Source organism: Haliotis rubra, unplaced genomic scaffold, assembly GCF_003918875.1.
Source record: "Haliotis rubra isolate DU_JTF1 unplaced genomic scaffold, ASM391887v1 Scf112, whole genome shotgun sequence".
Classification (NCBI taxonomy): domain Eukaryota; kingdom Metazoa; phylum Mollusca; class Gastropoda; order Lepetellida; family Haliotidae; genus Haliotis; species Haliotis rubra.
The window spans coordinates 1517825-1531211 of NW_025765026.1; the positions used below are offsets into that span (position 1 = coordinate 1517825).

General features: G+C 40.7%; 1 protein-coding gene across 1 annotated transcript in view; it reads right to left on the reverse strand.

Annotated features, from left to right (window-relative positions):
• Nucleotides 1-13387, reverse strand: part of LOC124289704 (acetylcholine receptor subunit alpha-L1-like) — a 66213-nt gene that overhangs the window by 11920 nt on the left and 40906 nt on the right. Inside the window, exons 2-4 of the mRNA XM_046726336.1 lie at nt 11249-11293; nt 3610-3719; nt 1909-2890 (exon numbers count right to left, since the gene is read on the reverse strand). Coding sequence (XP_046582292.1) covers nt 1909-2890; nt 3610-3719; nt 11249-11293 — 1137 coding nt within the window. The remainder of the gene's footprint in view (nt 1-1908; nt 2891-3609; nt 3720-11248; nt 11294-13387) is intronic.

The window sequence follows — 13387 nt, forward strand, 5'->3', positions numbered from 1 at the left end:
GTGTGGGGTTCACTCACCATTAGTCACGGGGTCCTGGCACGAGACTTAACCAATGTTAACAAATGTCAATGGAGCAATCTGCCTGATTGGCAGGCTATCACGCGCTTCGCTGATTTTTCTGAGCACGACAAACGTAAATTGGAGTTCGTCGTGTCTCCCTGACATATCGGTGCCATCCGAAGATGTTCAGCGTCGCTAAGTGACAGGACTTGGATCAAGGCATGGCCAAGCTTCGACGTTTTCAATTTCAACTTTCAATTTTAAGTTCGAAAAGTGCCAAATCTAACATTCACTACAGTTCGTGTGTCTTTTTCCCCACTGGAGACCTTTTATATTGAGTGGACATTGAAATGAAATTGCAAGGAAAAATAGATGAATCACTGAACGCTTACAGAGAAGCATATGCTGGCCGAAGCTTATCGGCAGCCACAAGGTCTTTTCAAGTAATATTTTCACAAAAAACTTTGTAAAAACCATCGTTACTTATGAGATATTTCTATATAAAATGAACGGAGATGAATATTATTGAGCTACTTTTGGGAAATCGTTTGTTTCATCAGCGTGTCTAGGTAGGTGCTGCAACATGGGAACATTCGCCCGTTGTCTTTACGATTAAATATATTTTATGGCAGTTTACGCTAAACATGGACAGAAATGCCTCGCGTGTTAAACTATATGGCGTGAAAGAAGTCCACAAGGTGATGTCCTCACTAAATTATCCAATGATTAGGATATTAATAGTCTAATCGGGTTTGTCAAATGAAAAGCGCGGACGTCAGAGAAACAGCTTCCTGTTGGTGAGGAGGTCCCCATGTACGATGAAAAGAGAATACAGTAACATCGAAACATGAATCTGTGGATTTACAGAAACAGTCTCAAGTGCTTGTATGAGCATAATGTCTCGGAACTGGAGTGAAAACTTTCGCCAGAATAAAACTCGTCTACGGCAAATCGAATGTGTTTTAATGCGCCATGTTCCGGACTCTTATCGACCGAGCAGCTCTGCACAGGAGGAGGAAGGGGGGCTTCTGAGAGGCTGGCATTGATGAATCGAGGCCTAACTCCCAGATTACTACTGCCATACACCGGGAACGCGCCTGGCTAAAAAGGCCAAAAGGAAAATTAAGGGAACGAGGAAACGAGATCGGCATTCGATTTTTTGTGGAAGAAATCCGAAACACACTGTTTGAACCTAATTTGTTGGCCCGGCTTAATTGATCATTTGTCACATTTTGTTCGGATTTACTTAACGAGGGCCAGAATGAAACTAGACCAGTTTATTCAATGATTTCTTCCCATGTCATCTTCTTTCAACATCGGTCAGAACATGTATCTAAGTTTTTCATTGACTGAATCAGCACAATACAGCTCTTTTTGTCCAATACATCTTCATACATCATTGTGACATGTGAAAAGATATCTTCTTTAATTAACATTTTTTTCGTTCGGCCGCGGGATAATTCTCTACTTAAGAGGCACCAAAAATAAGGAATACAAATGAATGTTTGATCAAAGATACGTCCATGGTGACACAATCAGCCTATGTTAACATTAAAACAGTATTGAAACCCGGTGCTGCATGCACAGTTTAATCCAGACATGGCAAGGCAATTTTGATCTACAACTAAAAATCGAAAGCCATTTCTGTCAAATAAAGATGTTTGATTTATTCGGAATTCAGGGTCCTGAAAGCAGAGGACAGCGAGTTCCAGACAAATATTCTGCTAAAGAAAATATGATAAAAGTGAATTGCATGAATTTATTTGATATTTAGGCGAACGGAACATGCGAAAGAGCCTGGCAATATTAGTACTATGTGTTGAGTCTGTTTTTTTTAATAATGAAGTATGCACCAGACAACTGATGGTTGATAAAATGAACACCTGCACAATTACGGTTTGTACTTACTGCCATTTCTTCGTCTTCGTTTTTCATATGGTCAGCTATGAATTTGACCCCTTTAAGTGCCTCTTTCACATCCGGGGTAAAGTTGCTTTCTTCTTCCATTTCCTCAGACCGGCATCCATGTCGGACATTCTCGTACATGTGCCAGTCACGTGACCTTGCTGCGGCCGCCGCCGCTGCCGCTGTTTCTCTCATTTCTATCCCGTTGCAAGTTCTCACGGCCACCTTCGGCGCCTTATCGAAAGATGGTCGTTTAATTAACAATATTTTAGGCAATATCTCCGTGAACACTCTCCTAACCCACGGAGACATTTTATGCGTTGTCGGCGTTTTAAAGTTGATATGCAGAGTGTAAACCGTCAGAAATATAGACATAGTCACTACGATCATAATGAACAGTAAATATTTCCCTATCAATGGAATCACAAGCGATGTAGGAGGGTTTATATCAGACAGCAGCAGAAAGAACACAGTCAACGCCAGCAATATCGAAATAGACAACGTGATCTTTTCTCCGGAATCCGAGGGAAGGTAAAACACGAGTACTGTGAGGCATGAGATGGAGATGCAGGGCATGATCAGGTTGAGCGTGTAGAAGAGGGTACGTCTCCGTAGCGTGATGTTAAACGTAATATCAGGGAACGGTTCCGGGCAGCAAGCGTAGAACTTCTCCTTGCGTCTTGCCGTAACGTTGATGATGTCCCACTCGACGTTGTGGTAGTAGTCTCTGATGTCGATGCCGCGGGTGATGACGAGACCTTCGTTTTGGGTCTCCACTCCATCGCACATATGTTGGAGATCTACCTCGTCACCATTGTAGGTCCAGGAACCGAATTTAAGGAAGCAGTGTTGCATATCAAATGGGAAGAACTCGACGTCGATGGGGCAGTAGCTTTTGTAGATTGAGGGCGGCTCCCATACTATCTTGCCGTTATAATTAACCGTAGCTTTCGTCTGTAATGTTATCACAAATTCTCCGTCGGCGCTGCAATACACAGACATGAAGCATTACACACTGAAAAATAAATCTGGTAACGTCCCTTTAGAATATTCCAACAATATCAGAACCAGAAATAGGCTTTGCACGTAGTACTCGAATGGGGAATCGAACCCGGAGCCTTCGGTGTGACGAGCGAATGCTTTAACCACTAACCCTGCCCTACGTCCATTCATAACCTCGATGTCCAAGGGTTCTAAATTCATATTGAGTCATCCATAGTGTGAGTGGTCATATTATTGTGCTGGGAATGTTTTTAGAATTACATCAACTTATGCGACAGAATATTTAGTTGATCAAATTCGTCTAAACAAGACAGCGCTAAATAAGACAACTGACATTAATGTAAGACAACATGACAGTCAGGTAAATTACACATTCTACAAACTTGCATTTAGAAAGTGAGACTTCCTTTTAACGATTCGTAATTTAACTGTTTCACATTAATCAACATAAATAATTTTGAAACAATATAGATTTTAGCATCTTAAATCGACGCAAAATGTATGTATGCTGATATGTCAGCGGGTTTTGGATTTGACAAGGCAAAGAAATATTCACAGTAACTGACATGTATATCACTTCATAGCCACGTGATGACGCCAGGTATTCATGGCATCCTGGTGTCATTTGTCAGCTTCACTAACCAGAAAAACCAGTCGCTATAAGTGAATTCACGTTGTTTATTGAATATATGAACCACTTACTTGTTGTAGAGTACGATATCGGGTCTCCAGAGCTGGTTGGACGGGATGTGCAACTTCTTAACTCCGCCATAATCATCCGGGTCCCACTGCAGCCGGAGATCCGTCCATTCCTTCAACATACCAAACATTACGGTTACAGACAGGAAACGTCCTCTGGTTCTCTGGATACTCATGTTGAAACGAGCTCTAGAGATGAAGCTTACATCACATGTCTAGTTGTACCAACATATACCAGAGGTAGATTTACCAGGAATCTTTTGCTCATTGCTTTCAGGATAAATAAGCCAATTTGACAATGGTAGATTCTGATTATAGAACGTCCATCGTGTCTAGGGAAAATTCATACTTTTGAGTGAATATTGAGTTTTGTCGTCTTGTAATATTGGGTACGAAACGTTGTCGCAAGGTGAAAGATTGAGTTTGTTTGCAACGTCGACCTTAGCCCATGTATATCACTGAATAGTATGCCCGTTACATCATGGCGTGTCAACTTGATCTGGGAGGAAAGTGATGTCTTCACGTCGATAAACATTCCAGTCACTCCAGCCATTAGATGTCCTCGTTTTACAATATCACCAACTGAGTTGGTACACTCGAGGATGCTTTTTCTACGAACACTTAAAAGAATATGCACACCTAAAGATTTGTTTGATCTTGTTTAAAACAAGTCAACATATCAGAAAGTAAGATACTTTGTGGATAACAACTTTTTTATTATATATGATGCGACGTTTCGGTACCTATTCTTATACCGCTGTCACTCTTGCTTGACAACCGTATAAGAATCTATACCGAAGTGTGTTTTTCAGGGAAGCAATTGACTTGCCCTTGCATGTGTTTGTAACTGATGCCACCACTGGGACAGGCCATGTTCACCCTTTCTCCTATATCTCGTATCATCACTGGTAGTGATTAATGTTTGTGACATAACGGGCTGATTTTAGCAGCAATTTGTACATGATTATTGAACTAGTTTTGTATTTATACGTTAATACCACTTGGGTGAAACGAGCTGCCAAACGTAGAAACATAAAGAAGGCGCACCGGGGTTGGAACAGAAGACATAAGGTTTCTGAGCGCAACTACGCTGCTGAATCACTGCCCCTTATGTCACGCATAAAATATGAGAAACAGATTATTGACAGCGCTGTTGTCTTCTCCCTGGGGTCCATTCAGTCAAAACGACAAGCACCTGACAGACAGCATCGTTTGCTCAGACAACGATGGCACGACGGTGACAGCGGTGACAGTTCAGGTAATATGACAAAGGCCGTCTGTCTCTCTAACTCGGTTCGGCGCGATCATATAAAACCAATCCCATTGGGTTAATGAAAGCATTATCGTTATATCAACTTGCCCATAGAGACCTAATTAATGTCATGACTTAGAAATATAAACCAATTTGTGTATTTTATTTCCTGTTCTTGTAGCATGGCTGTCTATTTAATTGGCTGAGATTTTATTTAAAAAACCAAAACCATAAGAAAGATGAGGATTGTTATCCATGGATTGGTCGAGGGATGCGGGATGGGTTGCATTTAATACACGTTTAAAATATTGTCCTTCAATTTGCTTTCTCGCATTTGAACAGAACATTTCTTTACATGTATATACGTCTAGACTCTTTACATGTATATACGTGCAGACCCTTTACATGTATAAACGTCTAGACTCTTTCCATGTATATACGTCTAGACTCTTTCCATGTATGTACGTCCAGACCCTTTACATGTATATACGTCTAGCCTCTTTACATGTATATACGTCCAGACCCTTTACATGTATATACGTCTAGACTCTTTCCATGTACATGTATATACGTCTAGACTCTTTCCATGTATATACGTCTAGACTCTTTCCATGTATATACGTCTAGACGTAAGTTTATTGTTTTCATGACGAACAGGGGCGGTGGGGTAGCTTAGTGGTTAAAGCGTTCGCTGGTCACGCCGAAGGCCCGGGTTCGATTCCCCACATGGGTACAATGTGTGAAGCCGATGTCTGGTGTCCCCCGCCGTCATATTGCTAAAAGCGGCGTAAAACCCAACTCACTCACTCACTCATGACAAACATACAGCCGGTTATACAGTAACATCAGTAAGTCTGATTTAGCACCGCTTGGATGAGTATATTGCTTTATGTCACGGATTGTTGGCTCAAAAAACCTGAAGTGATGCAAGTCGTCGAAACTAAACCATGGGCATCGTGATAACAAACCTAGAAATATAATGCCAAACTAGATTCGAACCCACGACAAAAGGTTTCTGATATACCAAGGGGCACAACTCTACACAACGAACGACTAGTCCGCCAGTACATCCTTTATGCCAATGAAGCATTTAAGTTAGTTGTACAGAATATGTTACCTTAATTACATCAAATATAATTTATGCAGCTTGAGGACAGTGCAGGTACTTTATTTATGTTAAAGGTATATGCACTTGTCCGCAGGTGATGAAAGATAACTACCCTATCGATTTCACATACACACTAGGAACCATTGGTTTGAAATAAGTCTTTGAAGACAAGTTGTCAGACTAGTTCAAAATAATAAATGGCAACAGCTTTACTTGTATAGTGTATCTATGAAAATGATGCCCGTGTTTTCTTTTTTTAGGAAGACCATGTTATATTCTGATTTTACACTTTACCAGAGGTAAGTTCTAGTGTACAATGAACCATTTCTTTACGGTACGGGTAAAGGTTATAAAGCTATACGGTATAGGACTTGACTGCGTACACATATATCAAAACAGGAAACAGTGAAACCCTGTACGTCAAATTAGGGGTGCGCATAATAATAGAGAATGCGCAACGCACACACGAAAATACAGCACACTCAGAATCAGAGTAATCTGTCAGATGTATTAAATCTTTTCGAAATTTTGAAAAACCTTTGACACCACGGTGAAACAGGTTAAGTATGACATAAAAGTATTCTTCTGTGTCAATTGTCTTAATTCATTCATTTTGATTCTAAAGCTTGGGACAGCTTGCTGAACAAGCTAAACAAGAGGCAATTTATAGTTCAACTTCAGATGATCACGATCGGAAATATTCAAAACGTAAAAGCTGTGAATGTGTAATCTTGTGCAGTTATTTCCTGTACATTTTATCCTTTGTGTGTTTTCCAAACACCGTGGACATCTTTCTGACATGGGGATACACACTCTGCGCCTGTCCACTACGGTCTTGGAGAACAGAAGGAAGTTGGTATTTACCCTCCGTTGCAGAACAAAGATGGCGGACATTGATATGGCGAACACTGATTGACTAGGGTCGACAGGCGACGTGTGGCGCAAAATTGCCAAAATGAGTTCATTTAATGAATAGAAATGTCTTGAAGACAAACCCTGTTCCCTGGGCTCAATCAAATGCCGCTATTCTTCCAATTCCTGCCTGCGATCAAGGGTTTCCAATGACACCAATTTTCCTAATTCTGTCGGGAAGTTGACCCCAGCACTGCAATCATGGATGCTGATTGTCACATTGCCATATGAACCTAGAGTTAGGAAAGGAGAGGGAGTCCTATTGCTGACGAACCAAATTTTGTTTGCTTGGTCTGGGACTGACCTTGGTGGCTGTACAACGCGTTTATAGCTGTATATACCGCCCCGAGTCTGCCCAACGCTTCTGCGCTGACTTCCATCATTTGCCATTAACCGCTTTTGGTTTGTTCGAATCCAAGATTAATTCTGACTTGAACTTTGGTCTATCAGGCACCATGCCTGTTCCCGTTGGCAGCATCATCTTTGGATCTCCTCCGATGACAGACCAACGCGCTGATATATGATTGGAAGCCTTTCAAAGTGAGAAATATAATATTTCGGAACCTAACACCAATATCAATTTAATTCTTTCCAAACAGTCCCTTTCACATCTACACCTATTTGATTATGGAAACACCTATTTGATTATGGAAACACCTATTTGATTACGGAAACCTGTAGAAGGTTGAAACCAGTGGATGGGAACAGGAAGCTTATATAACGCAATACTAAACGGAATACTTAAAGAAGACATTATAACAAACCACTAAAACAAATAATTTACCTTACACCAGATCATTCAGTCATCTGTAATACTTTTGGTACCATGACGAGGATGTATAAAGCTGATAAAAGGCCATGAAGTAGCAAGGAAACGTTGTGTGTGTATATTATAGAGATTATTATCCATACTACCCCTTGTACATATAGTTTCTGGTTGGATGGTCTTTATTGTTTCGTCTCTGTCGGGCATATTGCAGTACTTTCCTCTCAATGCCTCAGTGACAGATTTCGTAACGCGTAGATCGTAAGGAAACCTCACTTTGGAAATATAAAATATACCTGATGAAGACTTGAATGTGTGATTATGGTTTTACGCGGCTTGTATTTCGATAATATCACGGCGGGGAAACCAAAAATGGGGCTCATACTTTGTACCCATGTGAGGAATAGAACCCGGGTCTTCGGCGTGATGAGAGACCGCTGTAACCTCTAGGCTACCCCATTGTCCCTTAACGAAAACGGCAATACTTTCATAATTAATGCAGCGTTCCACTTAGTCAGCAATTTTAGCTTGATACAGCCTTTTAAGAAATCTACCCTGGGCCGGGCCAACAGGCGTTATCTACGTCGTAAGGATACAAAGACACAGACGAAGGCCATCCATTGTAACCATCCGATCCACATTACGTTGTCTCTCACCAGGATGTATATTGTTGATGGGAGTATGTTCTTGGTCTTCATGTCTACTGTCCACACCTTAATGTATTACAACCTCTCATCTCTTCTCTTCATGGGGAGAGATACAGAAACAAAAGTTTCCTAACTGAGTTTTGAGAAGCACATTAAACGTTTGGGCGAGAGTCATCAGCCACACTCATGCATCGACACACACTTGTCAATATTGTCCAGAAGCACCCCAGTACGCACTTGTACTTCATGCTTGTACTTAAAAAGGCCGGTCACTTAGTTCTACAGTGCCCGATTGCCGCTTCCCCCCAGGAAATACGACTATTAATTCACAGAGAAACGAATTAGTGTATAGATTTTTGGCGAAATTACACAATGTTCAGCAACTATTACTGGAATTAGAAGATAACAGGAGCTGAAACAATGAAAGGCAGCCGATAGAGCAGTACAAACATGTCAATTTTATCATTTTGTATGTCAGCAAGAATATATAAACCATTGCGTGCCAAGCCAAATCTTGATATCACCCTCTAAATTTGCTTTCAAGAAGCATTCGGGTTACAAAGTGGCAATTTCAGACCGTTGGTATTTTAAACACTGTCAAATGATGTGTTATTATTTGACATTACTTCCACCTTACTCGAATGCCATATTGTTAACACGAACAACACAAAACTGATAACAGTGTATGGTCTGTTCCCGGTCCTGATTATTCTTAATGTGGGGGTGCTGCACGTACGGCACGTGTTTGTGTTTGTGACTAGTCTTTAGAGCTTCCAGCAAAGCTTTTCTGTCATCTCAACACTGATGCTATCTGTTTTTAAGCACCAACATTGCTTATTAACACAATGGCGAGTTTCACATTCAGGATGAATAATGATAATATATTCGTTCTCCCCAAACAGTCAATTATTCACATGAATCAAAAGACGCTTTCAAACTGAAACGAATTCCAGTTTTATCCTTAGATTTATAGACTGGAATACGTTATAACCTATTGGCAGTAGATCAAATTTTGAAAACGTAAAGGCTCTGGGTTGAACTTAATACACGTTTAAATATTGTCCTTCATTTTCCTTTCTCGCATTTGAACAGCTGACTTCTTTGGATGCATATGCGCCTGAACACAATTGTATCGTTTTCATGCTAATCATTCCAAATGTATCGTTTTCAATCCGAAAGCTTGGTTTAGCACCGCTTGGATCAGTATATTGCGTTATAAACTACCCATCAAAAGTTTAGACTCACTTAAAGCACTCACTATATGTTACGTATATATAAGTGGTTACATCGAAGATGAATTTCTCCACTAACTTAGGGGAACCAACTGCAAACCTTATGCAGATGAATTGCACGAGGATCATGCATCAAATTGCTGAAAGCATGTGCAAATATCGTGCATGTGAACAGCTGCGTTTTGGAGTAACGTTTTGTTAAGAATTCGCCAATTTTCACTGAGTTTCATCATTTATGGAACTCATGACAATAATCTTTTCAACATGACGAATTTGTTTTACAATACATTAGTTCATGTGTAAACAGTACCTTTAAACACTATGGAATATTTTGCAAAATCTAGTTTAGAACAGTTGACTGAAGCATGTGGCTACATTTACACTAGTGAGTCTAAACTTTTGATGGGTAGTATAGTACGGATTATTGGCTCTTAAACTTTGAAGTGATGCAAGTCGTCGAAACTAACTATACTCTTGCCAATAATGGTTGTCACCCCCTTCAATGTTTTTAATTGGAGAGGGGGTGTGGGGTGGGTGTGTGAGGTGTGTGTGGGGTTTGGATGGGGAGGGGGGTGAAAACCATTATTGGCATGAGTATATATCGTGCTAACAAACCCAGAAAGATGATGTGAAGCTGAATACCTCAGGATCTTGTAAGTCATGCAACTAAGTAACAATGATTGGCTGATCAGCGTTATACCTATCTCGATCCACTGGATGATTGATTGTCATCAGTTTTGTTTAGGGCGGCCAGGGTCCGTACGTCAAAATTGGTCATAGTTGTATCTTCTGGAGTATTTCAAATGATCGTCCAAAGAGGTATATTTGATAGACACCTGCGTGACACATTCCCAGGGTTCTGTTTTCAGGGTTGGTTTTAAAGTATATCACTGCTGTACAGAACTTCACAGAAAGAAGATGAAGTTGAAACACACTTAGATATATCACTATTCACCCAAGAACAAAACTATTATATTGTATTTTAAATTTCAGTACTGGGCACCGTTCCTCAAAGCGATCGTAGCGCTACGACAGTCGTAAGTCTAAGTTTGGGAGTTACGATCACCTTAGCGGTACGATCGCTTTGAGGTTAAGTTTAATTTACTATTTAATCTCGTGTCATGTGAGTGAGTGAGTGAGTGAGTGAGTGAGTGAGCGAGTCAGTGAGTGAGTGAGTGAGAGATTGGTTTTGATCTGTTTCAAACAATATTTCAGTCACATCACAACCAACCAGCATAATGTTAGTTGTCTGGAAGGGGGAACATCTATGTGATTCGATTGTTGATGACTTTTCGCACTCTGATGAAATAATATATGGTGAAACAAAGAGACTATGTAGCTCACAAAACAAAACATTACAATCACTTGCAACATGAAACCCTCAACCATAGCCTTGTATCACGCCCAAGGGAGAGTGCAGTGCAAATTGGGCGCTTCAGAATTCAGGCATTCTATGACGCACCACCCTTCCATCCCTACCCCGATCTTATTTAGAGTGATTTAGTGAGTATGGTTTTACGGCGGGGGGACACTTGAGCTTGGCTTCACACATTGTGCACACGTGGGGGACCGAATCCGGGTCTTCGGCGTGACGAGCGAACCACTTGACCATCCTACCTCTCATATTTAAAACGATTTCCTTAAATACAGTGATATGCGTGTTATAGGTTGCGGTGCTATTAGTCTGACAACTGCTCTCATTCACTGACATAGTACAAGACTTACGTGGTGCAGCCAGACGCTTAGCGATATCACTTGTTTCTTCTCATCCTGAAAGAAAAAAAAGAAACGTTTTAAAACAGAGTGACTCAGTCACGATTAAAGCACGTATACATTATTTGGAGAAATATCGTTCAAACTCACTACACAAAACACCAAAATAACCGAAAAGATGGCACCTTTACCTGAAATATTTAAATATATAGATTTGTAACTTCACCCGAAAATCAAATTGCTTCAAACATATCTATTTCTTGACCTGACAACTTAACTCTCATTAATCGTCATCGTCATCTTCATCAATCCAATCCAAGAGTACAACTGTACTGACACATTTTTAATACTTGGTCACCCGGTTCAGAACGACCGCCCTACTCTCTGATCTCATGTGGAAATCCCAATAACAGGAAGATGTTTAAGTGAAGCACACATTAGCTGAACATGTCGTCCACTCGCAAAATATTAATACAGACTAAAACCCTGTCACCATATTGATTTTATTCAATATTACTAGTCGTACCAAAAAGGAAATTGCGTCACATGAAATTCTGGCTAAAGTTGTCTTACAAATTGTATCTTTAAATAAGATAATTTAATTATAGACGAAACACCGCGGAGCATCTGTGGCTGTCTAAATGCGGCAGCAACAACGTCTGCGACTGAAAGGTACCCGTCGTCGCACACTGTATTTAAGGGTCATCTATATTTGACGCCATTCAGGCGTACATGGCGTCAGGTTGCTATTTGATTGCTCTGAACATGCGTTTATTTCCTACGTAAGTCAGGCAAAAGGGTCCCTGTTCTTGCAGAGGACTTCGTGACATTTCCAGCTGAGCAAATTCTATGGGCTTTCAATTTCGCTGTATCAGTTCATATTGGCTTTCCCATCTCTGTGTTCACGATAACCACGCACCCCGAAGCACGTTGTGCAACCTCCAGCCATGGCGTCAACACGTGGACGTGCATGTTTACCTTTGATCTAGTCATGTTTCGACCTTTGGTATCTCGAATCATCTGTCTATCTCGAAAGGGCCACATATCTGGTTTGGTGTATTCATGGTATATCCGACTTGATAATGTTCAAGGCCGCGTTCAGACTAAACGGATGCTGGAAAGACAGTATACTGCCTTATTTGATGTTGTCTAACATATTACAATCAAGAAGTTGTTATTCCACGGTGACGTATTTGATACGAGTATGTTCTATGGTGTTTAACGTGTGTGTCGACGACCGCTTCCAGTCTGGTAACCGTTTTCAAACCTTTTGTAAGTTCAAAGTTTGGTTTAATTTGCAGCAGGTTAGCTTCAAATCATATTGTCAGAGTCCTGAGATATATGTAAAGTTAGATAAATATTCTCTAGAACAATTTCTTGTGTTCTCCACCTCTGGAACAAAGGTGCTACCAAGAGGGAAGGAATGGCTAATCGTTCTGACGCACATCATTGTTATCTTAGACTACGTTCACTTGGATGTATCATATGAGTAGATATCTCTGATGTACATTGTTCCTCGAGTTCAGATGATAAATAAAGCCTTGTTCCCCTATCATGCAAATGACAGGCACATGCATGATGTAGCAGTACTGTAAATATTCCCCCCACAGACACAGGTGGACAAGAATTCGGTAAAGAGTAATAAATAACACCAATATCGTTTTACACCAAAATCTATATTGATTAAGGAAATGTATCCTTTGATTTTCTGCGAATCAGAGACCAGAAACAATTAACCTCGGGCTAGCTGTCTGTGCGGGATTAATTGGCCCTCAACTCCGCACCTAATTCAATCCGAGCTCATTTCAAGTGCCATAATTCAATTTACATCTCTGTCCTTATTTAACGACACCATACGAAGCAAGCTCGTTTTTATCAACACAGTGTGATTATATAAAAATCAAAATATGTTTGCCAGTCACTTTTTGCTACATAAGTGCACTTCTTGCACGTGCAGCCTTCAAGCATCCCTCGAGAGATCCCATACGCAACTGACAGCCACAATTTGGTTAGCCGTTCTGCGGAGGATTGGAAGTTGGCGTTTGATTTAGTGGGCTGCCGAGTCCGTAACGGCTGAGTCTGGTTGAAGGGGTAAGACGGAATTACACAGGGGCAAGTGTTGTAATTAATTAGTTTTTGTGTACATGCCTC